General features: G+C 38.3%; 1 protein-coding gene across 1 annotated transcript in view; it reads left to right on the forward strand.

Annotated features, from left to right (window-relative positions):
- The first annotated feature begins 39 nt into the window (after positions 1-39).
- Positions 40-21,330, forward strand: part of LOC140144598 (F-box/WD repeat-containing protein 2-like) — a 28,978-nt gene continuing 7,687 nt past the window's right edge. The window contains exons 1-6 of the mRNA XM_072166415.1: positions 40-218; positions 8,453-9,034; positions 9,420-9,614; positions 10,949-11,082; positions 13,365-13,451; positions 16,992-17,167. Coding sequence (XP_072022516.1) covers positions 8,530-9,034; positions 9,420-9,614; positions 10,949-11,082; positions 13,365-13,451; positions 16,992-17,167 — 1,097 coding nt within the window. The 5' untranslated portion in view covers positions 40-218; positions 8,453-8,529. The remainder of the gene's footprint in view (positions 219-8,452; positions 9,035-9,419; positions 9,615-10,948; positions 11,083-13,364; positions 13,452-16,991; positions 17,168-21,330) is intronic.

The following is a 21,330-nucleotide window of genomic DNA, read 5'->3' on the forward strand; positions in this document are numbered from 1 at the left end:
GGTTACCATTAACCTGGGTCAGAGGTCAAATGGGTTTTTAGCAGAGAAGAAAGCAGATTTAGATTACAACTCAGCTTTATTGCCAAATTATAAGCTTACTTCTAGCTACTAGGTTTGAAATTAAGAGCGCAATGTGGTCTAGACTGTGTGATTAAAACCATGATATACGCACGGCAGTAGCAAATGAAGTTTCCAGTAAAGTGATTGATGAATTTCTGGTAAGCATTGTATTGTAAGCATTTCAATTTTCATGATCGATCATGATGATGCATGGGAAATTCGATGCATGATGATGAAGTAAACTGCAGAGTCAGACACAAGACACTGAATGCTCAGTTTTAATATTAATTATTACATGTACATGTAGTTACCAGTATTATTAACATGATTAAAGGAGTATTTCGTGATCCCAGCATCCTCTTTTTATGACATTTTTCAGTAGTAGACAGTGTCCGAAATAAGGAAAATATGGAGGTTGTCCTGAGGATAACTAAAGCATAAATTCTGCTTGTCCTCAAAACATTTTGGTTGTCCCCAAAATGTGTCATATTTATGAGTGCAAAAAATCAAATTTGTTTGATGTCTTTTGTTCTGGAAAATCCATAGCCACAAATTGCTAAACCTGTGCAAGCTTCAAAATTTGCCATTCTTATCATGCGGATCTCAAGCACTGCCACCATTGGATAACTCAAATTAAAAATATTCAGAACTGGACATGCTAAACAAGTGGACATCACGTACATCATATTATAATAGTTATCAGTGTGGTCAAAAGATCTCACTTAAAGATACAAATTACAATACAAATTACAATCAAATATGAAGTCAAAAGTCAAAATTTAATGTCAAATTTTATATTTTATAAATCATGATTTTGGAGGTAAAATATAGTGGTTGTCCAGGGGATAAGTACATAGCTTAATATGATTGTCCCCAGTGATTTTTGGACAAGAGGACAAGAGGATAAGTGCTTATTTCGAACACTGGTAGTAGATATCCACAAAAAAAGCTTATTCCCAAAATATCAGTTAATTCTGATTTTGCGTAACTTAAACTTGCGAGTTTAATACATACGGAATATACACATTTATCCTTTAGTTGACAAGAATTCTGCAATCTCATTGGTCAAACCCCACTTAAAAATCCGTATTACCTGCGTACTCCTAATTAATATTATATACGGTCATGTGTCGTATGGTGGGGCAAATTTGCGTTACAAGTACTGATTTTGATAATCTGTCTTCCTCTTCACTTAAAATTGATACAAATCTAAAACTATACATCTCACACCATCAAAACTATACATTTTTGGAAAGCTTATGTTCCAAGGAATACAACTATGCACAATTTAAGTTGGTATACTTACATGTAGTTGGTTGCATGGCCTCCTTGGAAATCAGTGCTTTGTCATTGAAGGGGCTACCCTGCCTAAAGAAAGTTTAAATAAATAAATAAATAAAATAAATACAGCTGTGCGTAAGAATATATAGGGTGATATCATGAAAAAATTCAATTTTACTAGTAAATTGATAATTTATTGCATTTGCTAACTGATATGGAATACCTCAAATAAAATCTAATTTGATGACAGGCCACACTATGAGCTTTAATAAAATGTATACTTTTGCTATGTTATGATTGACCAAAGTGGTGATACAGGGTGTGAAAATATACGTAACTTATGCACCAAATGTTGATTACATTTTTGAAAATATTTTCAAAAGTGTATTTTAGAGTGTATCCTACATTTATTTTAACTGCATATTTAGATTCCTGGGGTAAAAAGCTTTCCAAAAATGTATACTTTTCCTATCTTAGGGTGTATAATTCTCAAGATACAACAATTGAAAGCCAAAACGCATGTTGTGACTAAAAATCTTGGTATTTGTGTGTAAGTGAATAGGAAAAACTTGTGGTTATTGTGACTTGCAGTTCTCTGTGAATACTTGTAAACATGATTAGATAAAATTAATAGCTGAATATGAATAATGAATGAACAAGCTTTCATTTGAGCTATGATTTGCATGTACATGTATAGCACACAATTTGACAATGGTATAATTTAAAATTCAAAAAGATGTCATGTCTTCAAAGCATTTGCCATAGAGATTGTACATACTCCTCTACCACTTATCCTCTACCACTTATCCACCAGGTTTATCTTCCTTAACATTTTAATATTTTTCACTAATTAAAACTACTTTGAATTCCAAATTGTGAAACATATTTGGAAATTAGAATAATCAAGCTGTATAATGAGCCCAAACTTGATGCAATTGGACCAAGAATAGCTTTGTGACAACAAGTTAAATCAGAAAGAGGAGAGAAAAATGTAACGCCACCAGGTATTTTGGGGTCCCACCATAAGACACATGACCATACAGGCAGTATTCCCGTATTACCTGCGTAATCCTAACACGCGCGCCTGCGTTACACGACTCGCGCGATATCATAAGCCTCGCGCGCATACATGTACTTCACGCGCGGCATGGCTGCACTGTTCAAGCAAAGAAGAAACTGGCCTACTTTTCTGTAAGATAATCAAATTAAATTCCTTTAACAAAGTTTACAAACAAGTCGGAAGATAATAAAATTCATATTTCACTAAAGGATAAAATCGTTACCCCCTGTTTGTTCTTACGAAATACCGGAAAATATCTACGGTCTGGTGCCATATTCCATTCAGCCTTCGGCTTCATGGAATACGGCACCAGACCATAGATCTATATTTTCCCGTATTTAAATGAACAAACGGGTAACTAATAGTATTCACTCTAGCCGAGATACTCACACCTCTGTCACTACGATTTCCACTGGCCTTCTCAGTAACAATTAAAGGTCTGAGGCTCCTACAATGTAGCTCCTGAGCCTATCTGGTCCAGGGTACACAGTTATCAAATTTTATTAACAAAATATCACACTTCTTACCGTTACATGTATAGGCCTACCGTTCCTCACGTAAAAATTTGCTCGAGAAGTCTAGCCAAGAATTTGCTCACCGAGTCACCGATAGCTTCACATTCTAGGCTAGAGACCTTCATGACCTTTGCATTCAAAATCTAGTCGGATTCACTGAAGCATGACACCGTGTAAAGCAATGGAAGTTCAGAAGTAAACACAGCCGATCACATCAAAAATGTTGCTAAAAGTACACTTCAGCAAAATTTTAGACTGTCCAAAATACATGTAGGACAGCGTTCAAGCTTTGACTTATGCGTCTAGAATAGGGAGACATGAAGTCCATGTACAAAGACCAGAAATTACATTTCAAATGTACACCAAGTTATTCTTCCCTGACTATTTCACTTACCATGTCACTGTTGCCCTAAACATCTTTGAAGTAAGCTTCCTTGGTTGTATTTTGTCTCTGGAAATTTATTGGTCCAAATTTGTAGTCAATATCTTGAAATTAAGTGTCCTGGTTGTAAGCTACACCATGCTTCAAATGGTGTTGATCAAATCTGGCTCTCAAAATGTCTGACAAAACAATCCCTTCTTTGGACCTTTCATAGAGACATGTGTTATTCTACCAATACCCAACAGAACAGAGACTGTGACAGGAGGGTGAAAGTGCATAGGAACAATGCCGGAAACTACGTCACGCTATTGTTCGACCTACATGTAGGCTACATTTGTACATCATTTTTAACGCATGCGTGTTCGTCAATACAGCTTTAGTCTCCTCCACCTTCGCAACACGGTACGTGGTGTGTCTGGAATCACACTGACGGCGGAGGAGAATACTAGCTGGTCAGACAGTTTAATTTTATCAAGCATATAATACCTGAACAATCACCGTCATTTGATCGATTTACTACAGAATATATTGTATATTCAAAATATAATTTTAATATTGTAAACCTGTACCATGTTAACTTATATATTTGTGTACTAAAGTATAAGGACACATGAATAAAATCATGTCGAAGACAAAATGGCCGCTAATCCACCTATTGTCTAGACCTACATGTAGGCTGCATCTTCCGGTTTGGTTATGTAACCTAGGATGCTTATCCCTTTGTATCCCTGACTGTTCATATCATGACATCACCAAAATGCCACATCATCATGTCAGCCATTTGCAGGTCAATGAACATGTGGACTCCCAACCATGCTTGTTCAGCATGCAATTGGGCTATTGACTGCACATGTCACTGCTATCAAGGCCTTGTGCATGTGTCTAAGGTCTGAAGTGAAAGGTTATGTTTATGGGCCATGTACAATGGACATGTACAGCTGAATTTGTCATGTGGATATTTAGAATTTTATTTTTTAAGTGAGTACATATTTTTCAGATATGGATTAAGGGTTTTTAGTGCATTTTGAAGGTGGTAGGTGTGTGGGAATTCTCATAACTGGTGCAGATATCATGTTTTGGAATGTAAACAACTTTGACAGCTTGTCCACCTTATATCTTACTTTGGTGATATGCTGGGCAAGTCATACTGACGTACATGTATGACTTGCCCACACTGGGTATAGCTTTGACTTACGTTTGGTGGCCAGCATGGTGGGAACTTTAAAAAGTGAAAGATATCCTACTTAAAGGGACATTTTCTAGGGTGAAATTTGGTGTAGAAACTGAATCTGACATAAAAAATGCACAATTATCAACTTGAAAATTTTCCCCATAGCAATGTACAGGCATATTTCTGCCTGAAGTCCTCAAATTTGAGTGAAAATTGGCGCAAAAAAAAAAAAGTCCTTCAAAACTGGGACTCTCAGGGCTAAACAAATATAAACTTGCTCTAGATAGCATGTTTATATAAATTTGTTTAGCCTCACAGTTTTGAAGGACTTTTTCTTTTTGCAAAGGCCTTTATTTTTTTCACACCCGCTGAAATGTTAGGGGTAGGGGTAACATATTACTACTTTATTTTTTGTCAGTACATGTAACTGAATTATACCATTATTTAGCTATTGAAATACTGAACAAAAAGACACAAAAAGTTGAGGAGTTATGGCTTTTTCAAGCTCAAAATTAAGCGAAAATTGCATTTTTTCCCAAATCAATTGTCACCCTGACCCGGCCCCCAACTTTCAAGCCTTGTTACAAAAATAAAAGAAATTTTTGTCACCCCAAAATGGCCATTTCTGGCCAAAAGTGGACCAAGAAATTATTTTTTTCTCAAAATCAGTGAAAAATAAGGGGTTTTAAGTGCCAAAATCTGAAAATATGTGACATTTTACCCCTAGAAACATTAAAGTAATCAAGAATTTTGACTGTTTTCACCCCTAAATATTTTTTTCACATGCCAAACGTAAGTCAAAGCTTGAACGCTGTCATGCAAATCTTGCTCAAAAGATACAGTTGACTCATCGAAATAACTTGCGTCCAAATTTCAACATTTAATAACTGAATTCAGAATAAATAACCTCCGGTGCAAAAAATACCATACATGTAGCAAAGCACTCTAGCATCGAATGCGTAACTATCGTGTGCAAATTCGAAGCTCGAGTTCTCGAGGAAGATGGAAGTGAAAATAAGACTTAAACAAAACATATTTGGTGCATGTGTGAAAATTTGGGGTACATTTGAAGACTGTAAAATGACCAAATTTATGACCGTACCGATCGTCACCATAACAAAATTTAATGTCACATAGAAATAACACGTTTTAATTACTCAAGAACTCCAGGCGGACAGCATCACAGTGGTGCAATTTTTTGCACCGAAGGTTATTTAAGCTGTTAATGTTGAAATTTGGATGAAAGTTATTTCGATGAGTCAACTCTATCTTTTGAGCAAGATTTGCCTATTTTGCACAGTCTAAAATTTTGCTGTTCTATTTTTAGCAACATTTTTGATGCAATCACCTGTCGTGATTGGCTGTTTACTTCTGAACTTTCATTGCTTTACACGGTGTCATACTTCAGCGAATCCGACTAGATTTTGAATGCAATGGTCTCTAGCCTAGAATGTGAAGCTGTTGGTGAGTGCCGGCTAGACTTCTCGAGCAACGGACGGCCTGTTTTTTTGTTTGAAAGTCAAGGTTTTTCGACCCTGTACATTGCACAAACAAATGTTGAACATTGCAGACAGCCCATTTTTTGCGAGTGGCTCCACTTTTTCGATCTTGAGCGCAAGCCTTGCATGCAACCACTAGCAACACAACAGTTGATTTTCAGCTATGTTTCAACAAATTTTCAAATTTTTTATTTATTTCAGTAAATTACTGGCATACTGCATTATAAACCCTAACATTTACTTGGGAACTCTAGCTTCGAATTTGCAGACGATAGTTATGCATTTGATGCTAGAGTACTTTGTTATCATTTTTCAGTCCGACAGCGGTGCAATTTTTTGCACTGGAATATTTATTCTGTTATAGCCAAAATAACAAATTCTCGATCATGAGAGGATGTACCTTCTGCGTCAGAAAAATGGTAACGTACGTAGGTTACTTTCCTTAACCATACGGTCATAGATTATGGTACTTTGTCTTGCTTTTCTCTAAAATGGATAACCACATTACGTTTTCAGTCATAAATTTTATTTCTGCGCTATCAATTTGACATTATAAAGGCAAAATATGAATGGATAAAAAGGTTACCAAGGGATAGATAACATGTCGCTGTAACGTAAAGCCATGATTTTTCGGTGTTATAAAATTTAAATTCTGTGTTACAAATTGGACGATTCCACGATTTTACGTTTTACATTATAAAGCACTGAAAAGTGCATACATTCCCATACAAGCATGTTTTTAAAAGTGTAATTTGTCTTATATAATTATACACATACCTTTTTACTGTAGTCTCCCCTCAACATCCCCATTAAACTTAATCATCATCAATTGTCTTGTGTGTACTTCCGATAGCTGTATCGGAATTCGGACAGAATCTTGCATCGTAGGCCTAGAATAAATGCTAGAATGGATTGTTTAATGGATGATTACCGTACTTCTAAATTATCACTTTTCTTTGTTGTTTTTTTGCAAATCAACACAAAAGTTAGACATTTTACACAGATTTTCACTACTTTGTGGCATTTTCAAATTTGCGTGAGCAAACCCCGAATTCCGTGAATTTTTCTGTTTTTCCGTATCACAGAGAAATCATGGCTTTACTGTAACGTAGGTTACATGGAGTATTGCGACAAATTTCAATTGTAAATAAATCATCTTTTACAATAAGGGATGGTTGTTTTTTTTTCCTTTTTTTCCTAAAGATTGCATTAATACACTAAAGATTGCATTTTAATACTATTTCAAGGCATATTCACTGTGTTCCTTTTTAAAGCACATTACACAAAATATGTGAAGTTCGTTATTTGCGACATAGGGGTTTTGACCCCTCAGCCAACTTCGAAACATCGCTACTTACAAAATAATACGATTTGAATGGTCAATTTTTCAGATATTATAGCCTGTTATGTGTGAAAGATATTCCATGATCATTCCCTTGTATTATGATCCCCATTGGTACAATACATGTATATGAATTTGAATGGTTTCGACAGGATTTTCGCTGAATTGCTTGTTTTTAGTGGTTTTGACCCATTAATGCTGTTTATGGTTCTCGACCAATCGCGCGCTGTTACATAGCGTGTATGTATGAACAACATTTTATACACCACGTTTTGGCATACATGCCTTTTTGGAGATTTGCCGCATAATACCACTTCTCTATTGCTAGTACTTGTATAAAATTCTTATTGTTTCCTTGGTGTTCTGCAATGAAATGTGATTTTGTACAAACAACTGGGTCAAGAACTCAAGATCTAAAAATCAAAATCCAAATGCAAGTTTAAACATGAAAATTGAGTCTAGTGTTCTACAGCAGCAGATCAGTAGACACAATTTTCAGTTTCAAGAGGCAAGTGATCTGCAGCAGCAGTTTACTTTTTGTTTTTTGTTATGAAGTTAAAATTCATCATGCCAAGAAGTTATGGGTGAACACTCTCTTACATGTATGTTGGAGACAGCAGCTAAATCATTACCGCTTTATTCTTAGTCTTATTGCTTGCTTTCTCTTTAGTTTTATTGCTGATATAAACAGAGAAATCACCGATCTTCTTGTAAGGTTGAGTAGAAAGTGACAAACGGACATTCCGAATAAAAGAATCATGGGAATTAGACGATCTTTAGCTTGTTTTCAATGTTGAAAGAGATTCAATCATGTCTCACCGTTACTCACCGATTAACAACTCGCGTCCGGTGCGTCTCCGTGGTTTACTTCGTTCAGGCAGTTAAAGCTGCCCTCGCCAAGTAAACCACACAGACGATGCGGACGCATCGTTGTTAATCGGTGATGAGCAACGAAGAAACATGACTGAATCCCTAAGTAAACATTACACCGCTCCTCTTCACTGCTGGTCTTGAGCATGAAATTGAAGTGTGGTCTTGGTAAAAAGGAATAGCATCAAAGTGGAGCCTGGCATTGCAATAATTGTAGCTGACTGACGCTTTGTATAATAGAACCAGAAAATTTCTTTAAATATTCTTTCCAGATGTGTATGAGTATAGCAAATCTACTTGCAACAGCTGTAAACCACAACTCTTCTCCCTGTATCTGATGTAATCAAAAATGGATGAGAAAACATTTAACTCCTGGCTGGATGCAGTCACCAAGACATTTACATCAGAGGTCAGTGATCAACAAAGGTGTGTAGTACTAGACAGACTCATCAGCAATTGTGGCGGTGTGCAACTGCGCCATCTATCCACAAAGTTAGAGGATCTGGTGAAGAGAGACTTCTTGCGATTGTTGCCTACTGAGCTGGGACATTATTTGCTGTCATGGCTTGATGCAGAATCACTGTGCCAGTGTTGTCTTGTAAACCGCCACTGGAACAAGATGGTGAACGAATGCGCACAAGCATGGCAGAGGGCGTGCCGTTTGTTAGGAATGAACATTGTGGAGCAGGAAAATCTTCCTGAACAGAACGGTGTGGAGTGGAAGACTGTATATAGGAGAACTAGACTAAGACTACGACAGATGAAGGATGGACTTGCATTTGATAGTGCAACCCTGCATGGACATTCTGCTAGAGTTTATGCATTACATTACAGAGAAGGAAAATTGGCATCTGGTAAGTCACTGTGATCTTGTTTTGTTACAAAAGTCTTAATGGGCTTTTTTTCCCAAAATAAGAGCCTCACAGATTAATCAATTTTAAGCCCAGTATTAAAAATAGTATTGCTTTCGGTGATTGCATGTCATTGCTGTTTCTTCTCTGATGGTCTCTAATGGTCTCTAGATATTGGTAAGTCTGAATGATGATATTTATGAACCAGAAACAGATTGCACATGCCAAACTTGTAAAAGATTTTAGTACTGGAAGAGTTAGATGGTGGGACACTTTAATATTGTAGACAGTTTATTAAAACCATGTTTTGATTTGTACATTTGTACAATATCCATTGTAACAGGCAACAGCCACAATCATTGTTAATGATGCTATCTTTTCTTACCAGGCTCGGATGATTTGACAGTGCGACTTTGGGATGTGAGAACGGGGCAGTGTCAGAGAGTTCTCCAGACTCACACAGTAGCTGATATCAAGTTTGATAGTTCTAAAGTACTCACTGCATCATTTGATAACACTGTTGCATGCTGGGATTGGAATACAGGAGAGAGGAAACAGCAGTTTGTGGGTCACACAGGTGCAGGTAGGTATATAGTTAGGAAGCTAGGACTCTTGTTGAAATCCTCCTTAGACAGTGACATTGCACATCACATACAATGTAGTGCTGTTGTTTCCGTCCCATGGAGGCAGTGATATTGTTACAGAGGTATAAGTGCATTAGTGTCATAGACCAGACAGGCAAGTCCTCTTATGGTCTATACACAAGCACGCTCAACTTGCGTGTTCGAGGCCCGACAGTACCGGAAGTGTGGCTCAAACATGGCACAGGATACTTCTGTGAGCAGTTTGTGATAGAAATGGTGGTAGCGTGGATCCATCCATTGTAAAGGGTTAAGGGTTCATAAAATGGCTGGTTGAGTTCATGAAGTATTAGGTGCGAGGATGCGCCATAGGAGGAGAGTGAGCTTTGTCACAGTATCATAAACCAGACAGGAATCCCTCTCTTGGTCTATACTCACGCTCGTCTTTTTCACAGCTGTGGGGAGTGTATGGATTTCAAATGGAATAGCGCATTCTTGTATGGGTGCTTCAGGTACATTAACATCATGCAAGAACTACTTCTTACCCCCCCCCTCCCTTGGGTAGAATTTTTTTTCACATTGCGAGGATTCACTTGATGAGAATATTTAGATTCTCCCTTAGTGTGCAGGCTCATAGATTCTGTTGAGGAGGATCTTACTGACAATGGATTCTAGGCATCTTTCTGAGCCGCCTTTTGTATAGCCAATTAGTGTGATGAATAATCTGCTTTTATCTTGAATTGATGAATAATCTGCTTTCATCTTGTTTTCAGTGTGTTCTTTAAACCAACTCGCACACTAAGATAAATCCTTGTGTCATCCAAGGACAAGACAGAAAAGAAGGACAAGACAGAAAAGAAGGACATTACAGGTCCGGTTTATTATATCCCTTGCCAGGGCAAAACTGTAACGGACAGTGCAAAGAAGCTTATATTGGTGAAGCTGAATGCTCCTTGAAAACACGGTTTCAGGAACATGTAGGAGGTCCAGCAGTACAGCATCAGAGGTCTCAAATCATATCCACATCGAGTCATTTTGTGGACTTAGATAAAGTTCACTTACTCGACAGGGACAGGAGGTGGTTCCAACGTGGAGTCAAGGAAGCAGTTCACATTAAAGCCAACCAACCAGCTCTCAACAAAGACGGGGCCGGTTCAAACTCTCAGGAGTCTACGAGTCTGTTATCAGGTTTAAGGTAAAAAAGATCACAACCTGATATACAGTCACTCACTCGCTGATGAAAGATGGAGTACCATCTGAAAATTCCGAGGTAGGAATTAATTCCTTGTGTTTGGATCAAAAGTTTAAATCAAAATCATCTTGTTTATTTGTTCAGTTTTCAGTGTGGAGTATGTAGATGAATTAGACCTTCTTGTAAGTGGATCAGCAGACACAACAGTGAAGATCTGGCAGTTAAGTAGCGGCAATCTCATCAATACATTGCATGGACATACAGACTGGGTCACACAGGTATGCAGTAGATAGGGTGATACACAATTGAATACAAAAGTTTGGATTTTTTAACGGGCCAACTTCTAATATTGTTGTTGGGGTAAAATACACATACCTGCCAACATTGAAAACCTAGAAAACAGAGTCCATGGCGAACGGAGGGCGCGGAACGCCCGCAGTATCGCCGCTGACGGCTGGGGGTGCTAGATGGTTTCTACACTGTAAAAACCCTTATAAGCCCCTTACAGAAGTCACATTTTATAGAAAAAAAAACAATAAAGAACAAGGTGAAAATGAAGCCCTAGGCTTTTATACACTTCAGCTTGCATTTGAGGAGGGATTTACACTGTAGACTCCATATCTAGCAACAATTTCAACACATATTTGATGACTACAACCTTTGAAAAAATGTAAAAAACATTCTGGGACCTGTTTTTATAAGTTTGAAAAATATGCTTCCTTCACCCAGAAAATGTGCTTTTAAAAATGCAGTTTCCTATACTTTTGTACATAACGATATTCGTTGAAGCGATTTTTTTGGCTTTATAACAAGGCCTACGTGACTGATAGGACATTGATATGATGCACAATACAAAAGTAAAAATTTTAAAAAAAAATGATTTTTTTTTTTATTTCAAAGTTTTTGGCAACTTTGGAGAACCTCCAGACCTATTCTGAAGGTTTGCATTTGAGGAGGGATTTATACTCCATATCTGGCAACAATTTCAACACATATTTGATGACTAAAAATGTAAAAAAAAAACATTCTGGGACCTGTTTTTATAATTTTGAAAAATATGCTTCCTTCACACAGAAAATGTGCTTTTAAAAATGCAGTTTCCTATACTTTTGTACATAACGATCGTTCATTGAAACAATTTTTTGGCTTTATAACAAGGCCTACGTGACTGATAGGACACTGATATGATGCACAATACAAAGGTGAAAATTCAGGGTTTTTGGTGACTTTGGAGAACCACCAGACGTATTTTGAAGTGCTGGGATCATTCACAGTTAATTGGAAAAAAATTACAACAAAATTACAGTTTGTTATCCTTAATATGCAAACCACTAACTAATGTTTACCTCTTCATCTATCACATATTATAAATGCATTGGTTTTCCATGCATTTATTATTATGTGCTAGATGAAGAGGTAAACATAAGTTAGTGGTTTGCATATTTAAAGGATAACAAACTGTAATTTTGTTGTAATTTTTTTCCATTTTTTTTTTCAAATTAACTGTGAATGATCCTAGCACTTCAGAATAGGTCCAGTGGTTCTCATAAGTCGCCGGAAACTTTGGAAAAGAAATAAAATCAAAAAAAAAAAAAAAGTACTCCGATTTTTCGGGGTTTAAAACTCGGAAAATCGGAGTAACTCCGCGAAAATCGGAGTAGTTGGCAGGTATGAAAACATCATGTAAAATTTCATTAAATTTAGATACACTTTTGAGGGTGCACCTGGGTTTTGAAGTTTTGTGTGTGAAGTCTTTGTGGATTTGTGGTGATTTTCACTCAAACATCAAAATGTGGGTCAGTCCATACCAAATCAAGGAGGACTCCCACCTGATCACCTCAGATTTGCTTTATATTTTACTCAAATGTTGTACCTGTAGAAATATTAAAAGCCTGCCAGTTCCAGGTCTGTAGCTCTTTCTGTAGCAGCCACTTAAAGTTGGGGAGGGTCTAAATTTGGACCTAAAAGCTGCCCTTTAAATAAAATTCATCTTTGGGAACTTATACCTTCCTTATAAAGAGGGAGAGAGAGAGAGTTCCGAGACTTTGTAAACACACTAATTGACTTTGTTCATCTTCTCTATTCCTGTCTTCTTTCCTTCTTTTCGGGTAAAGACATTTGATGAGACAGACGCCCTGTAATCAGTGGTAGATCTGAGTTGTACTGATTTTAGCTTCGTTGGCTGCATTTTTTGTGCATATCCACAAACCTCTGCCAGTGAATCATAAGACATCAGAAGTGACAGCATGGCTGAAACCTACATGTACATGTAGTATATAATCAAATTCCAATACATACATTTATACTGTACGCTCTGAAAGGAATAAGGCAACCAATTTTGTGTACATCTATTTAAATTAAAAAGCCCAGTTGTCAAATATGAGCTGACATATACCTTACCTGTATGACATTGCCATAAAGTAGCTGGTCAGCACAAGTCTTCACTTAAGGGCTTGTAATATGTATCACTATGCATGTGTTTAAATACTAAGGGCTTGTATGTTTGCTTGTATGTGTTTTTACTAAGGGCTTGTATGCTTGTATGCTTTGTTTCTTGCAGGTCTTAATTCAGCCCTGCAGAGTAGATTCAGATACATTTAGTAAGGGAGACCAAGTATTATTAAGTATGGATAAATCAGAAATAAGGGTAAGTTCATTTTCTTGGAAATTTTTTTCTTTTGAGGCTGGTAAGTAGAGTGTCGTTTTTACCATAGTTTTAGGTGGGTGGTCCCATGTTTTTCCACATTGAGTTTTCTACCTTGAGGCCTACCATTAATGTATGAGTGCACAAACCAGGCTTACTCTAGTGGGGCTGCCTCACTCTGACCCAGATATTTACAAAACAAATGGTGAATGGTGGGTATTTACAAAACAAAATCATACAGTATTTACTCAAGTGGCATTGATACCTGCATGCCAACACCATTTGGCCCCACTCTGGCAGCAGTCTTCAATATATTATGTAGTACCACCCAGGGTGAGGCCAAACTGGGAGCTCATGTGCAGTGTTGGAATTAAGCATTTTTTTATGCGTAGCAAAATTTGCTTTCATTACTTTTCTCTTGGTACATTCACATACTTCAGTGTGTAAGTCCAGTAGCGTATTTAGCCCTTTTTGAGCAGTAGCGCCCCCAGGTACCAAAAAAAAAAAAGAAAGAAAAAAAAAGAGAGGGAAGGAGGGAGGGGGAGAGAGAAAAAGAGGAGAGATCGAACTAGGGGAACGGGACATTAATTTGCAGGCTTCAAAATAGAAGTCAATTTAGGCCTTATCACGATAGAGATAGCCATATGCTCAGTTAGCCTAGGGAGCCCTGCAGACTTTCCGTGAGCTGACTAGTTGTATACCGTTGCATTAAATTATAACCTAGAAACAGCCACAACTAATCATTTTTATTCCCACGAGAGTCTAGATGCCTTCTCTACAGTAGGCCTATCGGTCCCGGCTATCGGTCTATTTTATTGGAACTATCAAGTGTAGGCCTACACCAAATGCGGAAGGATTTAGTTCCCTAATCGGGGGTGCTGGCGACCGTCCCCCTTTTCCCAAGGGAGTGTTAATTAATACTTTGGTAGGGGGGCTGGTAAAAGAGAGAGGGGGGGGGCAAAAAAGAAGTTCGGGACCTTAAAGAGGAAGGACCAAAAGTTTTAGGTGGTTCGAAGGGGGGGCAAAAACAAAAAGTTTTCAGCGTGCATTGAGACTCTCTAATCTCTATATCACTTTTAACATGGGCAAGTTTGGGTTTTCAGTGCTTTTGTTTGAAAAAATGATGGCACTTAATTAGTGCACACATATCTATTAATTAATATAACATTAAAGCCCCGGCCATTAAAGATGATTACCTCGATTATTGGTCTAGGAAATACTGGAATTTATATCTCTACAAAGTAACCTACAAACATGATTATGCACCAACTTGATCATAAACTGGGAAAAATAACTTCAGTTTACTATTTCTCATTGCGGAATTATAATTTGTACACATAGGCCCATGGGTAGTGGGCACATGATGCCCAGGTGCCACGCATGTAGGCCTACTATCATAATCCTGGGATCATCATAGCCACAGCAAATACGCTATTGTTCCTATGAAACTCAAAATAAATCCTCTATTTAATTTAACCCCTGTAAAATCAGATAAACACCCTGATTTGGGACAAATCTAAATTAAAATCTAGGTATTACATGCGGAATTGTCCCACACTATTAAGTTTAATGTTTGTTATACGATAATGGAGGGGGGGGGGGTCAAAAATTAGTGGTCCATTGAGGGGGAGTCAAAAAAGTTTTTGAGTGAAAAATTTGAGGAAAACCAGCCCCTCTACCAAAGTTTTAAGGGGCTGTGCAATAATTATGAGCCCCGGGGGGTAAAATTTCCAAATGGCTCGCCAAAAATCGCTTGCCCCCCCCCTCTGGGCCCGCCAAAAATTCGTTGCCCCCCCCCCTTGCACATGCCAAATTTTTGGATCCCAATTTCCAAATCTTAAATGCTCTATATAATGAAGGCCTACAGCTACATGTTGCGAGCGCAGCGAGCAGGAAAATTTGCATATTTAAGCGTTTCTGTAGCTTTTTGCTAAGCCTTTTCAAAAGAGAGTAGAAAAAGGAAGTGAAAAGGTTATATTTTTGCATGTTATAGAATATGTTCATGTTGAAAACCAAAAAGCAGGATCGATCGTGAGTATACTATGCGCCTATGGTTATTTTTGAGCATATTCTGCATGTAATTTTAAAGCAATAGAAGATTGTGTCAAAAACACTATTATGCGTAATGCGTCACGAGTGGAAACATGGTAAAATAAAATGTCACTCATAGAAAAAGTAGCCGTTTTGGACACCCGTACACTTTTTGTTAAAAGCAATAATAGTGCAAAAAGGTGCACCAAATGGCGTCAATTAGGCCTTCATATTTGAAAATTTTCCAAGATCTGAGGGGGGCACATCCCCCCTCAGACACCCCTGCATCGCGCACGCGCTCTGGGATGGCCGCTTCGCGGCCATATTATTGATTTAAACAGATAACATACTTTGCGCCCCCGGTCTACGAATTCCTGGATACGCGCCTGAAGTCTATGGCATAACAATGCTACTCAACTCCTAAATTGTGTAGCAAAATGATAAAATTGTGTATCATTTTGCTCCGCGATACCAGCTATTTCCAACGCTGCTCATGTGACCAGAGTGTGCCATATGAATTCCTCTTGGAAAACTACTGTATGATTTATTTTGTAAATATCTACATTTGAGTGGGCGGCCCAAGTAGATTGAGTTGAGACCTGTCTGTGCGTGCACTCATGCCTAAAACAATCTGTTACCAAAGTTATATTGCTCTGGTGATTTGGATATTAAAAGCAAAAGAGTGTATAACAATATGCCCCATAACTAGAACTACACAACTATGTACCTTTTTTCACAGCATTTAAACGAATTGTGTCTTCACAGTTCAATATTTTGGATCAGTTGTTGAGAATGACACATGATATAATAGTCCTCCAATCAAATAACATGGGTCTGTTTAGATGTTACACACAATCTGATGTATTCAAATTTGGAATGTGTTCAAATATTGCTACAAAATGTGGTAGGTCCAACGATATTAGATATGATAAGTTCATGAAATTTTGAAAATATGATGAAGCACCAGAACCATGCAGGTATTCAGCATCGTAGGGTGACATTCAAAATCAATCATTGCCAGGTCAACTGGTTCACACTAAGTGTGTTCAGAACCACAATCAAAATGATCACAACACAAAGTCAATGCTAACAGGTGTGTGTGCAAACCAAGAGTGAACCAGTAACCTCAGCTTTTTCAAAACATTCTGGAAACAATGTTACACTCGGCTATAAGCCCAGAAGTAATGTTGGCCAAGTTTGTAAATCAAATCAGGGCTTTGCTATTTTAAAATTCTCTCACATTTACAAGCAAATCCAAAAAATGTCAGTTAAAAATTGACAGTGACAGAGATGTTACATTGACAGAGATGATAGAAATTACTGGTACATCAGGCATGAATGTTATACAAATTTGAAATATTTTTTTAATCAAGCACTTGCCCAGTTTTGGCATGAAATCGTCCATCGTGGGGGGGGGGGGCTTATACCGGGATGGCTACGGTAGTTAATTGTAAATGAATGCAAGTGAATTTTATCTCAGTTGAATATTGTTTACTACCATGATTTTGACAGGTATGGTGTGTGTGTCCTGAAGTGAACACTAGTAGTATGAAGACATTGACCTACCCAACCTCCATCCCTAGGGGTCAGTCATTCCTGCCAAGGTTACAGTTTGATGGTGCCTGTGTTGTATGTGCATCTGATATTGGCATTCTTGTCTGGAATTTCAAAACTTACGATCTTCTAAGGTAAGGTATCATCATAGTTTCACTTAAAAAGCTAATTCAGTTTAAAGTTGTTGGGTGTGGACTGGTGTGTGTTTGTTTGTAAAATGTGTAAAACTGGGATAATCCCCTATGCCTAATAGATAAGCGTAAGAATATCCCAGTGCATATAAATCCCCATCGTGCATTTAATGACTCAGTAGACCAACAACACTGTTCGTGGTCTAGAACTTTAACACCCATTCCCAGAGCAGATAGAGATAACCCTGCGAGTGTCCAAGGTACCGATACACAGTATCAGCAGAGCTGTTTTGACTTCCGGCATTCTTACTAACCAATGCACAGTCTTTGGGCAACAAATCTGATGAGTTTCAGATTCTGCTTCACCACCATTCCATTGACATTGCAGCGGTCAGTGAAACCTGGTTCCACCCTGACATGCCAGACAGTAAGGCGAAGATTGATGGTTATCAACTGTTTTCAAACTGTCGCGAGCACATTAGAGGGGTGGTGTCGGAATATATGTTCGATCGGATATTTCTGCTCAGGTGATAAATGACATCCAAATCCCTGATGAGCTTGAATGCCTTTGGGTTATGTTACGTCCAAAGCGTACACCTAGATCTGTGTCTCTAATTGCAGTTTGCTGTGTTTACATTCTTACCGACTCCCCTACCAAGATCTACTTCAATGCCATCTGAATGAATCAATGGACTACTTGAAGACAAAGCATCCAGACATAGGATTCGTTGTGCTTGGGGATTTCAATAGAATGAATGTCAACAATGTTTTGCATGCTCATGACTTGAAGCAATTAGTTACCTTTCCCACCCGTGGTGATGCAATTTTAGATTTAATTATGACCAACATTAGTTCTTATTTTGAAAACCCTCTTGATGTGAGTCCCATTGGTAAGAGTGATCACACATGCATTGTCTGGAAGCGAATAAGATGTATCGCCAAGATAAAACTAAAACCGTCTCTAAAAAGTTTCGTCCCATGAAAGACTCTCAAATTAGAGAGTTCGGTAGTTGGGTTCAGAGTCAAACCTGGGATAATGTCACCAATGCCCGAGGCACTCAAGACAAGGCTGATGCACTTTATGGCTATCTAGACAATGCGGTCGAGTCACTCTTTCCAATGAAGACTATTAAAATACATAGCAACAACAAACCATGGGTGAATTCCAAAATAACAAAATTAATTGAGCTACGACAAAGAGCCTTCACCACATAGCGAACTAACTACAGAATGGCGTCGGTTACGTAATCGTGTTCAGCGGGAGATTTTCAAAGCAAAGACTAATTATTATGCAAATCGTGTCCGTCATTTGCAAAAGACTGACCCCCACAAATGGCACCAGCAGGTCAAACTCATGACTAATAATAATAAATCTGAAGTCAACATACCCATCCCTGGTGTGGAAGATGGTGATCATGTAGGCATTGCCAATGCTATCAATAACAGATTTGTTTCTGTTTCAGATCATTTGTGCCCTCTCGATATCACTAAGCTCGAGGCCTATCTTCCTGCTCCTACACCGCCACCCACTTTACACGCATGGGATGTATATGCTGAACTTCAAAAAATCAAGCCATCAAAGGCATGTGGTCCTGATGGAATATCCCCTAAATTAGTCAAAGATTTTTCTTATGAATTAAGTACCCCTCTTACTGACTTGCTCAATTGCTCGTTTACTGAAGGTGTAGTCCCGAAACAGTGGAAAAGAGCTGTGGTTGTTCCCATCCCTAAGACACACCCACCTAGGGAAGACAAATCACGCCCTGTCGCCCTATCGGCTTGTTTTGCCAAAGTCAGTGAGAGTTTTATTACCAACTGGGTGCTTGAGGATGTTTCAGGTAAATAGACACAGCGCCGTTTGGGGAAGTGGAGTAGGTCTCGGTGGCCGCCGTCTCAGTTAAAATATTACATTTCCTACATACAGGTGCTGATGTTATCAACAACATTGAATGCGGTGGTCCTCACTGACTTCTCAAAAGCGTTCGATATGGTTGACCACACTCTCATGATTGAGAAGTTTATTCATTTGGGAGTCAGGGGGCCATCGTGCGATGGTTGTGTGATTTCATCAACGGCGTGTGCAATGTGTTAAATACAATCAGTCACTCTCAGATTTTAAAGTTTTGAAAGGGGGCTCCCACAGGGAACAAAAAGTTGGTCCTCTGGGATTTCAAGCCATAATTAATGATGCGGCCACTAATATTGCCCCAAATACAAAGTGTTGGAAATATGTGGATGACCTGACACTTGCTGAGAATCGCACTCATTCTACGTCTGGCAAGCTCCAAGAGGTTTTAGATGAATTTTTCGCAATGGAACAGTGACAATAAACTGTGTTTGAATCCCAGCAAGTGTCAGGCCCTCCAGGTGTGTTTTAAAAGAGATGTGCCTCATCCATCAGCCTTGGGGATTAATAACACACCCCTTGAATATGTTAATGATGCAAAAATCCTTGGCATCTGGGTGCAAAATAATCTTAAATGGGACAAAAACATCATGGAAATTACTAAAAAGGCCAACCGCAGGCTGTACATGCTAAGCATGTTAAAAGCGTTCGGTTTTAACCATCAAGAACTGATAACAGTTTATAGAGGGTATATAAGGCCTCTTTTAGAATATTGTGACACAGCATGGCACTCATCTTTAACTGCTGGCCAGTCCAAATCACTTGAACAGCTGCAAAAAAGAGCTTGCAGGATAGTCCTGGGCAGGAATTTTACATCTTATTCTGAAGCACTGCAGGATTGTGACCTGGACTCTCTCTGTGACAGGAGGGTGGATCATTGTCTAAGGTTTGCCGAAGGGCTCTCCAATAATCCTAGAACAAATGATTTACTACCCCCTGTCAGGGCAGGGTCCATGGTCGCAACCTCATAATGCTAACAAATTGTCCCAGCTTTTACCAGAACCTCTACGCTTCCAGGGTAGTCCAATTCCATATTTTATTAGTTTATTGAATAGTTAGGTTTTTTCATATTACCTGCCCAGGGCTGTCCTGCTAACTTAATTCATTCAGCCCCTATATGCCACTGTTGATTTTTATGAAATTGTATCCCTTTTTAATTTTTATTTACATAACTTATTTGATACTGATGTGTGATAAATTGTGTATTGAAATGTGTCATGTGCAATATTGTAATTTTGATTGTTGTATATAATATCATATATTTTGATGTGTTTTAAAATTGTAAGTTTACATGTAATTCAGCCTTAGGGCTGCGATATGAAATAAAATAAACTTTACTACTACTACATTACTACTACTACTACATATCCATATTACTATGCTATAAAAAAACCTAGAGGGTGCAAAATGCAGGAGTTAGACATGATGTCCCCTATTGCAGAGTAAAGAATCAGACTATTAATTTGGGGATACACACATGTGATAAACATGAAAGTGAGGATGAGACCCCACTTTCTCAGCATCAAATATCATTCACAGTTTCATAGTTATTGACATGCATATGAATGCAGTGTCCCCGTTCTACAATAAGAATGGGTTTGTCTGATACATACATATTGCCCATCAACATTGTTTTCCCTGTTCTCTGCTGTGACTTACAGTTTCCATCTCTCACATTTATTTTTTATGCCTCCACCGGAGGTATTATGTATCCTGGTTGTCCGTCTGTCCGTCCGTCCGTCCGTCCATCTGTCCGTCCGTCCGTCTGAGCTTGTGAGTGCAATTTCTCGGAACTGTTAAGGCGTATAGTGATGCAATTTGGTGGAGGGGTGGCAATTGGGGGTCTCAAAATTTAAGCAGGTTTTTGTCGCAAAATATGGTAATTAAGTACCTAATTTGCATAATTTATGCATATCAAGCAAAATGTACGAGTTACAGTGATGAAATGTGGCAGAGAGTAGTACAGCCAGAGGTTCTTGACCTGATTTGCTTTTCAGCGCAAAATAAGCATACTGATTTGCTTTTCAGCGCAAAATTTGCATAATCGCAAGGTCATTGTGAGGTCATTTCGGGTCATCTGGGGTCAAATGGCCATATATTGTTGCAGGTTCATGAAATTTGGTGGGAACGACTACTGTAGGAAGAGAAAAATGTCAAGGTCATTTTGGGGTCATCCGAGGTCAAATTGCCATAGATTGTCGCAGGTTCATGACATTTTGTGGGGATGACCACTGAAACAAGGCAAAAATGTCAAGGTCAT

The sequence above is a fragment of the Amphiura filiformis genome, unplaced genomic scaffold, assembly GCF_039555335.1.
Source record: "Amphiura filiformis unplaced genomic scaffold, Afil_fr2py scaffold_65, whole genome shotgun sequence".
In the NCBI taxonomy this organism is placed as follows: Eukaryota; Metazoa; Echinodermata; class Ophiuroidea; order Amphilepidida; family Amphiuridae; genus Amphiura; species Amphiura filiformis.